This window comes from Microcaecilia unicolor, chromosome 5 (assembly GCF_901765095.1).
Source record: "Microcaecilia unicolor chromosome 5, aMicUni1.1, whole genome shotgun sequence".
Taxonomy (NCBI): Eukaryota; Metazoa; Chordata; class Amphibia; order Gymnophiona; family Siphonopidae; genus Microcaecilia; species Microcaecilia unicolor.
In genome coordinates this window covers 362,415,609-362,434,069 of record NC_044035.1, presented here as the reverse complement: position 1 = coordinate 362,434,069, position 18,461 = coordinate 362,415,609, and the positions used below count along the sequence as shown (strand labels likewise).

The 18,461-nt window shown below is 43.4% G+C and overlaps 1 protein-coding gene across 1 annotated transcript in view; it reads right to left on the bottom strand.

Moving 5' to 3' along the window:
- PMFBP1 (polyamine modulated factor 1 binding protein 1) overlaps window positions 1–18,461 on the bottom strand; it is a 151,446-nt gene that overhangs the window by 18,319 nt on the left and 114,666 nt on the right. The window contains exons 14-19 of the mRNA XM_030205073.1: window positions 16,196–16,363; window positions 12,792–12,959; window positions 11,545–11,712; window positions 11,055–11,222; window positions 10,159–10,305; window positions 1,625–1,687 (exon numbers count right to left, since the gene is read on the bottom strand). Coding sequence (XP_030060933.1) covers window positions 1,625–1,687; window positions 10,159–10,305; window positions 11,055–11,222; window positions 11,545–11,712; window positions 12,792–12,959; window positions 16,196–16,363 — 882 coding nt within the window. The remainder of the gene's footprint in view (window positions 1–1,624; window positions 1,688–10,158; window positions 10,306–11,054; window positions 11,223–11,544; window positions 11,713–12,791; window positions 12,960–16,195; window positions 16,364–18,461) is intronic.

Sequence of the window (18,461 nt, the reverse complement as noted above, 5' to 3'; positions counted from 1 at the left end):
AGGAAAAGTCCATAGACCATTATTAAGTTGATAAAAGCAGCAGGTGGTGTTCCCATATCGGGTGAACTCTTCTGGACTATTGAAATCGAAAGATCTCTTGTGTTCTGAGATACTTGACCAGAATTGAACACAGTATTCAAGGAGAGGTCACACCATGGAGCGATACAGAGTCATTATAATATTCTTCATCTTATTTTCCATTCCTTTCATAATAATTCCTAGCATCCTGTTTGCTGTTTTGGCCACCGCCACCACATACTAGGCAGAAGATTTCAGTGTATTGTTTACGACGACACCTAGACCTTTTTTTTTTTGGGTGCTGACCCCTAAGGTTGACCCTTGCATCAGGTAACTATGATTCAGATTATTCCCAATATGCATCACTTTGCATTTGTCCATATTAAATTTAATCTGCCCTTTGAATGCCCAGTCTTCCAGTTTCCTAAGGTCTTCCTCCAATTTTTTTACAGTCTGCAGAAAGTATCTTTGAAAGAGTTACAAGATCAGTGTATAGTTATCATGCAGGCTTACAAGGGGAGAGGGGTAGAAATTCAAGATAGGTTACAATATGAAAGAGAACCTCTTAGGCAGTTAAGTGATGTAAGATTTTATTAGAGATCACCATGGGATCTAACAGAATTAGAACAAGTAACTTTAACTTTGACTGAAGCTCAAACTCAAGGAGTTATATCACCCAAGGAATATTAATATCTTTATAGATCGTGTCCAGTAACACCTGTAATTTTTTTTGTCCCTAAAATTCATAAGACATTACAGACCCCCCTTCCCCTAGGAAGACCAACTGTATCGGGAAGAGGTCAATCAAGCCCAGTATCCTGTATCCAGCAGTGGCCAATCCAGCACACAAGTATCTAATCTAATCTAGGACTTGAATAGTGTCAGACTTGTGAGTTCTTGTACCAAGTAGAGCGCTGCTGAGCCCGGTACTCGGACCAGGTTCTGCTTGGCGGCTGGACAACCCCGGGTATGAAGAAAGGCTAAAGCGGCTAGGGCTCTTCAGCTTGGAGAAAAGGTGGCTGAGGAGAGATATGATAGAGGTCTATAAAATAATGAGTGGAGTTGAACGGGTAGATGTAAAGCGTCTGTTCACGCTTTCCAAAAATACTAGGACTAGGAGGCATGCAATGAAGCTGCAATGTAGTAAATTTAAAACGAATCGGAAAAACGTTTTCTTCACTCAACGTGTAATTAAACTCTGGAATTCGTTGCCAGAGAATGTGGTAAAGGCGGTTTGCTTAGCGGAGTTTAAAAAAGGTTTGGACGGCTTCCTAAATGAACTTGGGGAAAATCCAGTATTTCTGGGATAAGCAGTATAAAATGTTTTGTACATTTTTGGGATCTTGCTAGGTAGTTGTGACCTGGATTGGCCACTGTTGGAAACAGGATGCTGGGGTCGATGGACCTTTGGTCTTTCCCAGTATGGCAATACTTATGTACTTATGTACGTGCAGAAGTCTAAACGGTGTATGGGAGAGGTTATTCATGCTTTATCAGACTTCAAGTATACTAGAGTGATTGTCCGTACAAAGCACACAGAATTCAGCATTGCACAATAGAAGTTATCTCTATGTGTACATATTTATATATACATAGGATCACTCACCTCCTGGCTAAGCACTATGCATCTTTGCTTCAGTACGGCAAGTTCATGTTGTAAGGCATCTTTCTGTTGAGAAAAACAGAAGAGGCATAATGTGTACACAGAAAAGAATGCATTGATGGGGACTGCACATGAGGAGTCCAGCAAGGGTGAGAGGTGTCAGGGAGAGTAGAGTGAAGGAGAGAAGTTGGATGACATAAGAGTAGCTAATAAACGGAAACTCAATCATGGAATATTTCAATTATCCCAATATCAGCTGGGTGAACATTTTGTCAAGGCAGGCTACAGAGGTAAAGTTTGAAGATGCTATAAATAATTGCTTCACAGAACTACTACTATTTAGCATTTCTAAAGCGCTACAAGGCGTACGCAGCGCTGCACAAACATAGAACAAAGACAGTCCCTGCTCAAAGAGCTTACAGTCTAATAGACAAAAAATAAAGTAAGCAAATCAAATCAATTAATGTGTACGGGAAGGAAGAGAGGAGGGTAGGTGGAGGCGCACGGTTGAAAGAGAAAAGTCTTACAACAGATTTAAAACTTAAGAAATTATAATTCAGCAAGAATTAAGAATTGGAAGGTTGTTCGAAGTGGCTGGAGTAGGTTCATATTCTGCCAGTGCAGGCTTAGAGAGTACCAAGCGATGTTTGTTTAATGAATGTAAAATCCATGTAGGTGTATAAGGAATAGTAAGTGATGCCCAGATGAACTGCCTTAAATGTATCAACACCTTAAACTGAATTCTAAATTTGATGGGGAGCCGGTGATACTGAAATAATAAAGGAGCAACAGGATCATATTTATGGTCTCAGCAAAGTAAACAAATGGCTGTATTCTTGAATGTTTGAAGTTTCTTCAAATTCTGTTGAGAAGCAGTATAAACAACATTACAATAATCTAGTCACTAGCAAATGAAAAAAAGCAAGATCAAAATAATTTACTTCACAGGTTAATGGGTTTCTTTGTTTAGCAGCAACTTAGATCTATCAGAAAAAGATAATTGGGAATCAATTATAACCTCTAAATAACGGATTGTCCAAAGACACGGAAGAGTAGGAAGGACAACCTGTAATCTAGCAAGCTGTAGTCTTGGTGATATGGCTACTTAACAGGAGAAACATTTAAAGTTTTTTTTAATACATAGCTTTTTATTTATCATTGTGTTATATTATAATAATGTTTTGCTGTAACTGTAGTTTGTTTTTACATCTGTGCTTTGGTAATTTAAAGATTGGGATAAAAGATGAATTGTAGGATAAGGGGATCCAAGATGGCGACTGAGAGGGATGTTTGAACGGCAGCTCCTGATTTTCTGCCGCAGAGTCGCGAGTGGAAATCTTCCCCATCTGGCAATGGGGAAGAGAAAGGGAAAACCCGGTGTACCCTGCTCCACGAGTCGGGTAAATTCGCTTACCACCCGTCAGACGACGCTGGAGGAATCAGGTCTGCTATCACGGAGGACTCAGAATGGAGCTTCGAGGGGTCCGATGGAGATCTCGGACCCCAGCATAGAGGGAGTGCCCCTCCGATAAAAACGCTCCCGAGACCAGGAGGGGAACTGGTGGCTACGCAGAGTCAACATGCAGGGGCTTCCGGAAGTGTAGCCCCTGCAGTTGGAGGTGGAGACCCGTTAGCTACCTCGTCCCCGCTTCAGCCATCATCACAAGCGGGGTTGATGCCTGGTGTTTTCCATCTCGAGCGAAGCCAGGACAAGCCCTCCGTTTGTGTTCGGCAGATATTGAGACCGACGGTTGTCACTATGGACTCCATTTGGGAGGCGATTCAAGGTATGAACAGCATGTTGCTAAAAGTGGTAGAATCATTTCAAAAAGAAGTGGGGAAATTGCCCCAAGAACAGATTGAACTTTCTGGTAAGGTTTCTCAGCAGACATCCAAGATGGACTCCCTTGAATCCGAGGTAAATTCCAACAAAGCTTTGCTATTAGCAATTACTAGAGATACTACTATCCAAAAAAAGAGGATTGACTATATGGAAAGCCAATTGAGGAGAAATAATCTTCGATTTTTAAATTTCCCCAAATCACCGTTGATTCCGGCCAAGGAAATGTTGAAAAAATACTTTACAGAAATTCTGGATGTTCCCCCGGAAGCTTTCCCCCCATTGACTAGAGTTCTTTACATTTCAGGGGCTGGACATGGTAATTTACAATCTCCCCATCCTGATTTAAATCTTACACAGTTTTTGGAAAGTTCTTTGGAAACTATCACGGAAAGGACGACATTGTTGGTTTCGTTTGCTTTGGAACTGGACCGAAACAATATATTCAGGCTTTTTTTTTCGTCATATCTCTAGGTTCTAAAATTCAGGTGTTTCCAGATCTCTCTCTCGAGACCCAGAGAAGAAGGAAAGAGTTCCTAGCATTAAAAGCGACGGTCCTACAATTAGGGGGGACCTTCATACTTAAATTTCCATGTAAATGTCATATTTCCATTGAATCTACTAACTATATATTTTTTGAACCTGGCAAGTTTATAGAATTTATTATTAGTAAGGAGTAATGTGTTGATTATCCTTGATGGAAGCTAATCGGCTGCTCGATCTTGAGTTCTTGTCCCTCTCTTATTATTTTTAATGTTTAATTATCTGTTGGTTGAGATGGGAATCCATCTCAGCCTTGAATTAGTTAAGTACCTGTTCTTGGATCATTTAATGTGGACTAATTATATAATAATTTTCCTTACTTATTGTTTTAATAACTATGGACATTTTTTCTCTCTTTCTCTCATTTATGTATTGGACATGAATGTAATACAAAATGAATAAATAAATAATAATAATAAAAAAGATGAATTGTAGGTTAATTGATAAAGGCAGTCTCCATAGTATAAAACCCTTTTCCCCATAGTTTTAAACTTGAACTTTCCGCCACAGCCTACAGCATTAGAGGAGGAGTGGCCTAGTGGTTAGAGCACAGCTCTTGACATCCAGAGGTGGCTGCTCCTTGTGATCTTGGGCAAGTCCCTTAACCCTCAGGTACAAACTTAGATCATGAGCCCTCCAGGGACAGGGAAATACCCAATGTACCTGCATGTAACTCACCTTGAGCTACTACTTAAAAGGTGTAAGCAAAATCTAAAATAAATAAATTAATAGACAGCCTCTAGAAGACACAGGAGGGCCTAGTTTGCTCTTATTTGAACCTTTTCTAATTCTGCTATATCTTTTTTGAAATGTGGTGACCAGAATTGAACACAATACTCAAGGTGAGGTTGCACCATGGAGTGATACAGAGGTATTATAATATTTTTGGTTTTATTTACCATCCCTTTCCTAATTCCTAGCATCCTGTTTGCTTGTTTGGCCATCGCCACACACTGAGCAGAAGGTTTCAACATATTGTCCACAATGATACCTAGATCTTTTTCTTGGATGCTGACCCCCAAGGTGGACCCTAACATCAGGTAACTATGATTTGAATTATTCTTCCCAATGTGCATCACTTTGCATTTGTCCATATTAAATTTAATCTGCCCTTTGAATGCCCAGTCTTCCAGTTTCCTAAGGTCTTCCTCCAATTTTTTTACAGTCTGCAGAAAGTATCTTTGAAAGAGTTACAAGATCAGTGTATAGTTATCATGCAGGCTTACAAGGGGAGAGGGGTAGAAATTCAAGATAGGTTACAATATGAAAGAGAACCTCTTAGGCAGTTAAGTGATGTAAGATTTTATTAGAGATCACCATGGGATCTAACAGAATTAGAACAAGTAACTTTAACTTTGACTGAAGCTCAAACTCAAGGAGTTATATCACCCAAGGAATATTAATATCTTTATAGATCGTGTCCAGTAACACCTGTAATTTTTTTTGTCCCTAAAATTCATAAGACATTACAGACCCCCCTTCCCCTAGGAAGACCAACTGTATCGGGAAGAGGTCAATCAAGCCCAGTATCCTGTATCCAGCAGTGGCCAATCCAGCACACAAGTATCTAATCTAATCTAGGACTTGAATAGTGTCAGACTTGTGAGTTCTTGTACCAAGTAGAGCGCTGCTGAGCCCGGTACTCGGACCAGGTTCTGCTTGGCGGCTGGACAACCCCGGGTTTCACCTGCGTTGACCGCCGTTCCCCAGAGGTTGAGCCCCTAGGTGCGGGCGGCCTGCAGGACTTACGGGACGGAGCTGGAAGCAGGGTGATGAATGTATCAGCCAGGCAGGCAGCAGGTCAAGAGAGTAATCCAGGTACAAGCGGCAGTCAGTAGGCAGGTGGCAGGCAAGAGAGTAATCCATGTACAGGCAAGTCAGTAGGCAGGTGGCAGGCAAGAGAGTAATCCAGGTACAGGCGAGTCAGTAGGCAGGCGGCAGGCAGAAGGGTAATCCAGGTACAGGCAAAAGTCAGTAGGCAGGCGGCAGGCAGAAGGGTAATCCAGGTACAGGCAAAGTCAGCAACGAGGGACCAGTAGATAAGAAGCAGACTACAGAGTTAGGAACACCTACCAAAGCAGAAACCGAAGCAAGGAGTCTAGGGAGAGCTCAGTTGATAAAGTGCTGGCGTCTGACATCAGCAGGGAGAAGGGGCACAGCCATAGGACAAGAGCAGGGGAAGGAGGAACCGGAAGACCAATAGGAAAGAAGCAAGGGAAGTCAGGCAGAGGAAGTGCAGACCCAGGTGGGTGGAAGCAAAGCAATCAAGGAGCCTGGAAGCCAGGCAGAGAGAGAGAGCAGAAACAGGTGCATGGAAGCAAAGCAATCAAGGAGCCTGCAGCCAGAGAAGGACTACACACACATGGCTCAGGGCTGTGCCAGTCAAGTGTGCATGTCAACGGGACCCCGCGCAGCCCGAGGACGCCGCTTGCGTTGAGGTAGGGGACATGACAATTAGTTGCAAAATCCCTATATACAGTGGGGGAAATAAGTATTTGATCCCTTGCTGATTTTGTAAGTTTGCCCACTGACAAAGACATGAGCAGCCCATAATTGAAGGGTAGGTTATTGGTAACAGTGAGAGATAGCACATCACAAATTAAATCCGGAAAATCACATTGTGGAAAGTATATGAATTTATTTGCATTCTGCAGAGGGAAATAAGTATTTAATCCCTCTGGCAAACGAGACCTAATACTTGGTGGCAAAACCCTTGTTGGCAAGCACAGCGGTCAGACGTCTTCTGTAGTTGATGATGAGGTTTGCACACATGTCAGGAGGAATTTTGGTCCACTCCTCTTTGCAGATCATCTCTAAATCATTAAGAGTTCTGGGCTGTCGCTTGGCAACTCGCAGCTTCAGCTCCCTCCATAAGTTTTCAATGGGATTAAGGTCTGGTGACTGGCTAGGCCACTCCATGACCCTAATGTGCTTCTTCCTGAGCCACTCCTTTGTTGCCTTGGCTGTATGTTTTGGGTCATTGTCCTGCTGGAAGACCCAGCCACGACCCATTTTTAAGGCCCTGGCGGAGGGAAGGAGGTTGTCACTCAGAATTGTACGGTACATGGCCCCATCCATTCTCCCATTGATGCGGTGAAGTAGTCCTGTGCCCTTAGCAGAGAAACACCCCCAAAACATAACATTTCCACCTCCATGCTTGACAGTGGGGACGGTGTTCTTTGGGTCATAGGCAGCATTTCTCTTCCTCCAAACACGGCGAGTTGAGTTCATGCCAAAGAGCTCAATTTTTGTCTCATCTGACCACAGCACCTTCTCCCAATCACTCTCGGCATCATCCAGGTGTTCACTGGCAAACTTCAGACGGGCCGTCACATGTGCCTTCCGGAGCAGGGGGACCTTGCGGGCACTGCAGGATTGCAATCCGTTATGTCGTAATGTGTTACCAATGGTTTTCGTGGTGACAGTGGTCCCAGCTGCCTTGAAATCATTGACAAGTTCCCCCCTTGTAGTTGTAGGCTGATTTCTAACCTTCCTCATGATCAAGGATACCCCACGAGGTGAGATTTTGCGTGGAGCCCCAGATCTTTGTCGATTGACAGTCATTTTGTACTTCTTCCATTTTCTTACTATGGCACCAACAGTTGTCTCCTTCTCGCCCAGCGTCTTACTGATGGTTTTGTAGCCCATTCCAGCCTTCTGCAGGTGTATGATCTTGTCCCTGACATCCTTAGACAGCTCCTTGCTCTTGGCCATTTTGTAGAGGTTAGAGTCTGACTGATTCACTGAGTCTGTGGACAGGTGTCTTTCATACAGGTGACCATTGCCGACAGCTGTCTGTCATGCAGGTAACGAGTTGATTTGGAGCATCTACCTGGTCTGTAGGGGCCAGATCTCTTACTGGTTGGTGGGGGATCAAATACTTATTTCCCTCTGCAGAATGCAAATAAATTCATATACTTTCCACAATGTGATTTTCCGGATTTAATTTGTGATGTGCTATCTCTCACTGTTACCAATAACCTACCCTTCAATTATGGGCTGCTCATGTCTTTGTCAGTGGGCAAACTTACAAAATCAGCAAGGGATCAAATACTTATTTCCCCCACTGTAGGTCCTACGCAACTTATAAAAAAGACACCTAAACAATAATGAGGAAAAACAAAAATTATATAGCTAAAATGGGACAAGTAAAAATGATCTGGAACGCTCTAAAGGCACTAGCTGCCGTATTTTGAATTAGTTGCAATTTTTTTTTAACAGAACAACATTTAGACCAATATATAAAGAATTACAAGACCCCAAGCAGTAAAACAGATTTTATGCAGCTTATCCTAGAAATATAAGCAGTGTATTTTCTCGTCCATTTTTAATAATGGCTCACACCCAGTAACACAGTAAATGATAGCAGAAAAAGACCCACACAGTCCATCCAGTTTGCCCAAAAAAGTGGCCTCAGCTGTGCCCGTCACTTTGTGCGGACCCCAGTCACCCATGCTTAAACACTGGTTGTCAACTCTCCACCATGCCGACCAGATAGGCAGCGAGCCGCATTGAGCCTGCGATGAGCGGGAAAGCGCGGGGTACAAGTACTGCTGACAGTATTCAACTTACTATGTCTTCCCCTCCCCCCATGAGCTGCACAGCACAATAAAGTGATCTGCAACACTGGAGTTGCTGAAGCTTCACCTGTCTTTTGCCATTTGCGGAACACAGACCGTACAGGTGTGTCTGACATCAGCCTTACTTTCTCCATGCTGGATTTGCTGGACACAGACCTTAGAAGTCTGTCTAGCATCGAACTTACTTCCTACTACTGTTGTTCAACATAACACTTCAACAGCCATGTTGTATTTCCATCCCGTGTCTATTCCACACATTTTTGAATTCGCTCAACGTTTTTGACTGTACCACCTCTCCTGGAAGGGATTCTAGGCATCCACTACCCTCTCTGTGAAAAAGTATTTGCTGACGTTACTCCGAAGTCTACCTCCATGCAACCTTCATTCATGTCCTCTAGTTTTTACTGCCCCCTACCAGGGGCATAGCCACGGGTGGGCCTGGATGGGCCACCCCCCAGGCTCTCTCCCCGGCTATAGCCAGCTCTGCAATTTTGAGGGGAGGTGCACAGGTGGATGGAGGGGGGGGGGGGGGGGGCGCAGAGGTGGACCGGGGAGAGAGCCTGTTGTTAAACATTTACCAGCACACCACTGTCTAGTGCCCACCCATCCAACCTGTTGGCCCACCCAAAAATTGACTTCTGGCTACGCCACTGACCCCTACGTCTCTGGAAGAGGCTTATGGACATTTCTTTTAGGAAAGTATCCAAACCTTTTTAAAACCCTGCTAAGCGAACTGCTTTTACAAGATTTCAATGCTACTTAACCCTAGGGATAAGCAGTGGCTTCCTCAGGCTTCTTTTAAAAATGGGTTATGGACTTCTGTGCAAAACTTATTAAACTCAGCTATGCCAAGTGCTTTACTACATCCTCCAGCAAAGCTGTTCCTGCTTTCTATGCTCCCACCTGTTACATCAATATTTCTTGCCACAGTGTTTGCATATTTAACCCAACACCTATTGTTCTGTACAATTTTAAATTTATATTTAGGATACCTTAAAGTTCCCTGCAAGACAGGGATAGAATAAGCTTCTGACTTTAATGACATTCTGCCCACAATATCTACAAAATTAATGGTAGTCACCCCACAATGGAAATCTTGTAATTGTTCCAAAATCCACACTCATGTCATACTAAGAGCCACAGATGACCCTTAGGCGTGGTCATTTAGTGAGTGGCCTGCTCCCTTTGAAGTGTTGCATCAGCCTCTTCCAATGATGTCACCTACAAGAAGGAGACAGGGCTGAAGAAGTTGAGTAATCCGAACAGGCATGAATCAAGGAACCAGTGTTTAATGTGGTAAGTAGGAATGTCCCTCCCTGCTGTGAGAAATTGCTGCTCCATGTAGGTACAGATGGGCGTTTTAAGCTAGATCCTGCCAATGTTGTGGTCAGGTCAGAACTGGAGCAGCAAAAGGGCCACAAACTCTCCAAGGTGAAGGCAGAATCAGTCTGACTGTGGACTTGGAAGCCCTCCTTGACAGTGCAGCTTCAGGATGTGGGATCACATATAACTGTGTATACACAAGCATTGCCAAGAATGCGAGATTGTACAATAAACAAACAACAATGAATTACCTCTGTCCCTTCACAATGCAGCTTTTCCTTCTGAGATCCCAGCTCTACTCGGAGTGTGGTCAGCTCTTTGTCCTTGTCATGAAGAAGATCTGAAGTATCCAAGTGCCGCCTTTGCCACTGCTGCACCTGGATGTCTAGTGCAGCTACCTGTCATGCAGAGTTAGAGTTAGGATTCAGTCAGTGGCGTAGGAAGGGGGGGTGGTCCGCCCCGGGTGCACACTGCTGGGGGGTGTCGGCTCCGCGCTGGTGCACTGCCCTCTCTGCCCCGGAACAGGTTGCTTTCTGTTCCGGGACAGAGAGAGCAGTGAATCAGCGTGGAGCCGACACACCCCAGCAACGTGCAGTTGGGGCGGATCGGCCCTCCCGCCCGTCCCTCACCGCAGGTATGCGCTCCAGCGGGAGGAGGGTGCGCCGTGCTGCACCCGGATGGGGGTGCGCAGCGGCGACCCACCCCGGGTGTCAGCTCCCCTCGCTACGGCTCTGGATTCAGTCACTCCTCTCTGCTACAGAGGAATTGCTATAACCTGCTCTCTTTCCACTCCCACTTTGCTGTATTGAGGGCTTTCTGAGTCAAAGTTTGTACCATTTATAAAATCTTCACTAAGATATCAGTTGCAGAACAAGCATAGCCTGGATGGGGAGGGGGGACAGAGCTGTGAGGGGAACTGGCAGTTTTCTCAGATGTCTTTGCTCCAAATCCGAAATTTAAGAAACTAGCAAAAAAAACAAACAATTCCCATGCTGCTTTACACATGTATAATTTTTCCCTTTCAAGATTGCCGGAAATTTCCAAATAGACATAGGCTTTTGCACCCTCTTGTGTGAATCTGGTCCTCAAAATCTAATAGAAGAGTGAGAGGATATGTGTGATGGAGAGGGGGATTCCAGGGGCTCACCTCCTCCTGACGCTGCCTCTGGGACCCCTGTAGCTTCTTTAGCTCCTCACCCATCTGTTCAATTTGCCGCTCATATGCTGCTGTCTCTTTCTCCAGCTGTGATCGCTGTTGTTGACTGTGCATGAGCTTATTCCGCACGGTCAAAAGCTCCTGGCTCTTTTCATCTAGCTGCCATTAAGAGTGGGGAAAGAAAGGGTAAGATTTTAAGACTTGCGCTAAGATTCCAAGGCAGAGAGAACGAGAAGGGGAGAAATACAAATATGTACAAAACGCAGCTTCCAAGCTTCTCACTATTTGTCACTCTGCATTCCATTTCATTAATGGAAACCTGCAGTCTCCTGCTGTTGACACAGGGACAGAGGACGACATTGCCATACAAATCCTGTCCTGTAACCCCTCCTCTCAACAAAATATCCATTCATATTTAGATTCAAGGGACGCTAGGACAGCTCTAGATAACATGCTCTCCAGGTCAGAGAGAGCGCGAGACCTGCTCTGTCAGTTCCTTCTGAGCTCCTTGCAAGGATGCCTGTCTCATTTTCATCTTTTCCAGTACTTCTTCAGCTGATATTAGCTCACAGTTCTTCAGCCTTATAGCTTCCTGTGCAGTCTCCAGTTCTGTTCGTAACCTGGCCAGGGACATCTCAAGACGCTCTTCCTTCAGAAAAAAAGAAAGTGGAATTAGCTACCTGTAGCTGGTGTTCCCTAGTAACAATTTTCATTCATTTGCACAGATGGTAGTATGATTGTCTCCCAAGCTGACAGTGCAAAGTTTCCCTGCTATTTAGCCAGCGAGTTACATTTCTAGCAGGTACTCACCCCCCACCCCATTTGCTTTTTCACAAAAGCTTAAAGAAAAACCAGAATGTAAGTAAAAAAATTTTTTTAGGTATATTAAAAGCAGGAAGCCGGCAAAAGAGTCCAGGTTTGTTCACCTTGTCAAAGAAATGTAGATTGGTGAGGCAAGATTTCCCTTCATTAAATCCATGTTGGTTTTGTCTTATTAATCCATCCTTATGTATATGCTCTATAATTTTGTTCTTTATAATAGTATCTACCATTTTGCCCGGCACTGATGTTAAGCTCACCAGTCTATAAGTTCCCAGATTACCTCTGGAATCCTTTTTAAAAATCAACGTTAAATTGGCCACCCTCCAATCTTCCGGTACCATGCTTGATGTAAAAAATAAATTACATATTACTAACAATAGCTGTACAAGTTAATTTTTCAATTCTATCAGTACTCTGGGATGTATACGATCTGGTCAAATTGCTCCATTACATCTTCCATGTTTACAGAGATTTGTTTCAGTTTCTCTAACTTGTCAGCACTGAATACCATTTCTGGCATCGGTATCTCTCCCACATCTTCCTTGGTGAAGACTGGCCAGTACAGAAGCAAATTCTATTGACAGAGCTTCATAAGGTGAGTCCATTAAAATTATGAGAACACACAGCACAAAGTAGCTGGGGGATACAGAAAATACTGACATTACCTCAAATTACATAGTTGTCAGGATGTAAATTCATTAATGGAAGAACACTGCATCAAGGAGGCAAAAAGTCAAGGGTGCTGTACTAAAAGTGCTTCAGTTGGTGATATCAAGGAACGGTTGATCTGGGACCTAGCAGCAACTACCATATGCTTCAAGGGCAATAGAAACCAAACACAATCAAATGACCACAGGAGACACATTGAATTGGTGCTAAACTTGCAGGCCTTGCTGTACCAATTACCTCCTGGGCATGCTGATGGTTCTTCTTGTTCGCCATCAGAAGGTTGTGTTTGACAAGCTGAAGCTGCTCTATGTTCTCTCTTAGCTCCTCCTGTGAACTCTGGCATCTCTCTTCCAGTTTCATCACATTACTCTGAAGGCTTGTCAACTTCCTTTCTGCCTCCTTTAACTAAAAAACATTTTCAGAAGTCAGGAGCATAGATTCACAGGTCTAGAAGAGGTGCTGTGAGAGTTTTTCCAGCACAGCATAGGACAGGACTTCACTGGTAAGTTATTTGCTTCAAAATAGACTTAGAGTTAAATAGGGAATCTCAGGGTCTCTATTTTTAAGTTACTCTGCTGCTTATTTAGCAACTTAGGAAATTTATGGAATAGTGATTTTTTGTTTGTTCAGTATTTAAAGTCTCTATTATAGTTCTATATGCTAGCAGTTAAGGGACTATTCTACAGTTTACCATAGCATCAGTGTAGAGGAGAGCTGATAGGAAACCTCAGTTTAGAGTTTAATTCCCTCCCACCCACCGCTGGCCGGATCTCTGATTTATAGGCCCTTGAATCAATTAGAAGGCTAGAAAGTTAATTAGAGCATCTCTATATGCCAGTAATTAGCTCTTAGAAATAGTCTACTTAGGTCCACAGAGGGGAACCTACAAATAACAATACAAATAATAAAAAACCCTAAATATTAGTATAGCCAAGAATATAACAAACAATTACAGGGGACTTCAGTCTACATAGTCTTAATCCATTAGTAACAATTAAGAAATTATCAACAATAAGATGTAGATGCAGACAACAGTGAGATGGGAGCTATCCAGTCTTTTGCATTAAGTGTAAAGCGTTTGATTATCTCCTAGTTGGTGAGAGGTCATATGTATGTACTCAATGCAAAGAGCTCCTAGCACTCAGAGAACGGGTCCGATCCCTGAAGGCTAGAGTATCAGACTTGGAAGAGCTGAGACAGACAGAGAGATATATAGAGAAGACCTACAGTGACATAGTAGAGAAGTCCCACCTCTACTCTGATAACCTCAGTTCTGCCATGGAGGAGAAAGGTCACCTGAAAGGAAAGCATCACCTTGGAGAGGCAGCTAGTGGTCCTGTAGCCAGGATCTGCTCCTCCAGGGGATGAAATATCCTCTCACATCGAGGATGTGTCTCCAGGGGCTAGGATGGCCATATTAGTTAGAGATTCAATCATTAGGCATGTAGATAGCTGGGTGGCTGGTGGACTTCAGGATAGGTTGGTTACTTGTCTGCCTGGTACAAAGGTGGCGGACCTTCATAAGAAAATAAGAGTGGCCATAATGTATCAGACCAATGGTCCATCTAGCCCAGTATCCTGTTTCCAACAGTGGCCAAGCCAGGTCACAAGTAGTGGCAGAAACCCAAATTGTGGCAACATTCCATGCTACAAATCCCAGGGCAAGCAGTTGCTTCCCATGTCTGTCTCAATAGCAGACTATAGACTTTCCTTCAGGAACTTGTCCAAACCTTTTTAAACCCCAGATACGCTAACCACTGTTACCACATCCTCCGGCAAACAGTTCCAGAACTTAACTATTCGTTTAGTGAAAAAATATTTCCTCCTATTCTTTTTAAAGTATTTCCATGTAACTTCCTCAAGTGTCCCCTAGTCTTTGTACTTTTAGAAAAAAATTGATTTACTTCTATTCATTCTACACCACTCAGGATTTTGTAGACCCCAATCATATCTCCCCTCATGTATATTTTTTCCAAGCTGAAGAGCCCTAACATCTTTAGCCTTTCCTCATATTATTTTGGCCACTCTTTGAACCTTTTCTAATTCTACTATATCTTTTTTGAGATATGGCGACCAGAACTGAATGCAATACTCAAGGTGCGATCGGACTATGGCGAGATACAGTGGCATTATAGTATTTTCGGTCTTATTCACCATCCCTTTTCTTTATGTACTCTCTCAACTACACATTACTCTAAGGCTATAACAATTAACTTTAAACTAATGCAAAATAATTTAAGACCTGATAAACTGTCTAATACCTGGATTTTATGTGCAATTTCAAAAATTAAATACAAGTTCAAATTCTGAAAAAAACAGAGGTCTATTTTGGGATTAGAAACTGTGCTTGGTGACTGACTAATGCACTTGAAGAAGTTTCTGATGGTCCCAAATTTTGCTATAGATATAGATTAGATGCCAACAGGTAAAGAGTAGAAAGATTTGAAAACTCATTAACTCCCTCGTTCTATAACTTGGTGCCAATCTTTGTGTGCCATAATGTATAAAATACTTGCATGGCTTAAGTGGTATTCCCTAACTTCAGCGCACATCTCACTTAGCACATAAATGCAAGAGGTGTGCACAGAGGGAGGAACATAGTTATGGATGTGTCCAACATTTATGCACGTAAGTTACAGAATACTGTACTATTAGTGCTGAAGTGCCAAATTCAGGTTCATGCATATTCGCCTGCTACCGGCATAGTGTAAGTGGGTGCTCCTAAACGTAAGGGCATTTCTGTCAACTTAGGCTAATATTCTATAAAAACACTTACACAAGTGTGTTTATAGAATAGACCAGAGAACAACCCAAAGGTAAAGGTAAGAACCCCTACATGTAATCCAAGAAAAGGTTCAAGAAGTAGGGGTGGACCAAGAAATCACCTCAGCCCAAGGTCTGTAAAAACAACTTTATTCAGCACCACACGTGTATCTGACCCGACAGAATAGCACTCAGTGTGCATAAATCTGGCACTTAATTGCCCCCTATGTGTATTTGACATATTTTAGGTAGAATTATTGGGTTGACATTCAAAGCAATTTAACCATCCAGAAATGGCTCCTGGTTGCTGAAATTGCCTGTTTGGGACTAACTGCTAATTTTCAGTGGTACATAACCGATTAGTGCTACTGAAAATAACTGGTTAGTGCCAAAATGAAAACCGGCTATTTTGGGGGCATTCCAGGGGCGGAATCATCACTTGGCTGGTTAAGTGCTGATATTAACCAGCCAGGTTAACCACATAAAACCTCCTAGAATGGTTAAGTGCTGAATATCACAATTAACCGGCTATGGGTTAGGCGGCTCTGTAAACCCGGAAATTCAATGCTGGTGCCTCGATATGGCTGGGCATTGAATTTCTGGGTTTAATGTCGATGGCAGGCAGCAAAACATTGATCACTGCTGGCTGAATATCAGGTCCATTGTTCCCAAATTAGCAACTTGAAAATGTCTGTAAATAAATAAGCATTGAATCTTTAGTAGGAGCACACCTCTATAAATTTAAGGCACAGCTACTAGAATTAATTAAAACATACTTCTACTGAATTTGAACCATTAAATTAAGATATGTCTAGTCTGACTTGTGCACACATTATCATGTACACTAACTTCCCAGATATGTTGTTTCTTTCTCTCACCAGTCTCTTGCTGCTTTGGAGTGTCCCTCTTAGATCTTGTACTTCTCTCTCCAGCACCTTCTCCTTGTCTTTTGACCTCAGAACTTGTTGGTGGAGCTCTTCTTGATGTGCAAACTGCTGGTTTAGTTCATCTCGGAGGTTCCTCTTAATAATTTCCTGGTCCTGGAACTATGAAAAATGACATTTGAGAAAGGGTTGATACACTCAACTCAGAAACTTAATGTAGGCTGGCTTTAGGTTTCAGATACATCTCGCATGGCACAAAGCTTCCAAATCCTCCACACAAGAATAAGCAATGGACTCTACTGACCTAATTCCAGCCATCAGAATCTTGAGAGACCCTCCTGAAAATAGTGTGTGATTTTCCAAGATCTTTTCTGTACCTTTGGACAATGTGGAGGCCATTCTTCAAAACACCAAAAAAGGGGAAGAATAAATTCCCCACTAAACAAATAATGCAGAAGAACAGTGAGGACAACCAAATAATATGGAGCCAAGGAGGCATGGATCAGATTGAAAGCGAAGATACTTACCTGTAGCACGTATTCTCCAAGGACAGCAGGCTGATTATTCTCACAGATGGGTCGACAATCTGTGTCGGCCCAGGAATTGGCATAATGCATAGCAAAATGAAAAAGTTTTGCTAGAGCCTTCTGGCGCTTATGCAGTGCCACACCGTGCATGCGCAAAATGCCTTCCCACCTGTCGCGCAACTGCGCTCCTCAGTTAAGTCCAAAAGCATAAAGAAATAAAACTCCAAGGGGAGGTGGGCAGGTTTTTGAGAATAATCAGCCTGCTGTCCTCGGAGAATACCTGCTACAGGTAAGTATCTTCGCTTTCTCCGAGGACAAGCAGGCTGCATTACTCTCACAGATGGGGTATCCCTAGCATCCAGGCTCACCCAAAACAATAAACACTGGTCAATTGGGCCTCACAACGGCAAGGACATAACGTAGATTAACCTGAAACTATATACAAGCCACATGAAAGTGCAGCCTGGAACAGAAGAAAATGGGTCTGGGGGGGTGGAGTTGGATTCTAAACTCCAAACAGATTCTGCAGCACCAACTGCCCAAACTGACTGTCCCATCGGGTATCCTGCTCAAGGCAGAAGTGTGATGTGAATGTGTGGACTGATGACTATGTTGCAGCCTTGCAAATCTCTTCAATGGAGGCTGACTTCAAGTGAGCCAGCGACACAGCCATGGCTCTTACATGAGATGTGACATGGTCCTCTAGAGGCAACCCAGCTTGGGCGTAAGTGAAGGAAATGCAATCTGCTAGCCAATTTCAGATTGTGCATTTTCCGATGGAGACTCCCTTCCAGTTGGGATCAAAAGAAACAAACAACCGGGCGAACTGTTTGAAGGGCTTAGTCCACTCCATGTAAAAGGACAATACTCTCTTGCAGTTCAAGGTGTGCAAGCTGCTTTTGCCAGAGTAGGCATGAAGACAGGGAAAGAAAGCTGGCAAGACAATCAACTGGTTCAGATAGAACTCCGACACCACCTTTGGCAGGAACTTGGGGTGTGTGCGGAGGACTACTCTGTTGTGATCAAACTTAGTATAAGGTGCATCCACTACTAATGCCTGAAGCTCACTGACCCTACGAGCTGAAGTAACAGCCACCAAGAAAACGACCTTCCAGGTCAAATACTTCAAATGACAGGAATTCAGTGGCTCAAAAGGAGCTTTCATCAGCTGGGTGAGAACGACGTTGAGATCCCATGACACTGGTGGAGGTTTGATTGGAGGCTTTGACAACAGCAAACCAGTCATGAAGCGAACAACTAAAGGCTGTCCAGAGATAGGCTTACCTTCTACATGTTGGTGATAAGCACTAACTGCACTAAGGTGAACCCTTAAGGAGTTGGTCTTGAGACCAGATTCTGATAAGTGCAGAAGGTATTCAAGCAGGGTCTGTGTAGGACAAGAAAGAGGATCTACGGCCTTGCTGTCACACCAGATGGCAAACCTCCTCCATTTAAAACAATAACACCTCTTAGTGGAATTTTTCCAGGAAGCAAGCAAGGAAGACTTGGGAGACACCCTCCGAAAGACCAAAGTAAACGAATCCTAGCCTCTCAACATCCAGGTTGTGAGAGCCAGAGACTGGAGGTTGGGATGTATAAGTGACCCCTCGTTCTGGGTGATTCCAATCTCCACGGTTCTTCAAAGGATAATTCCAGAAGAAGAGGGAACCAAATCTGATGCAGCCAGTAGGGCACCATCAGGATCATGGTCCTGCTGTCTTGCTTGAGTTTCA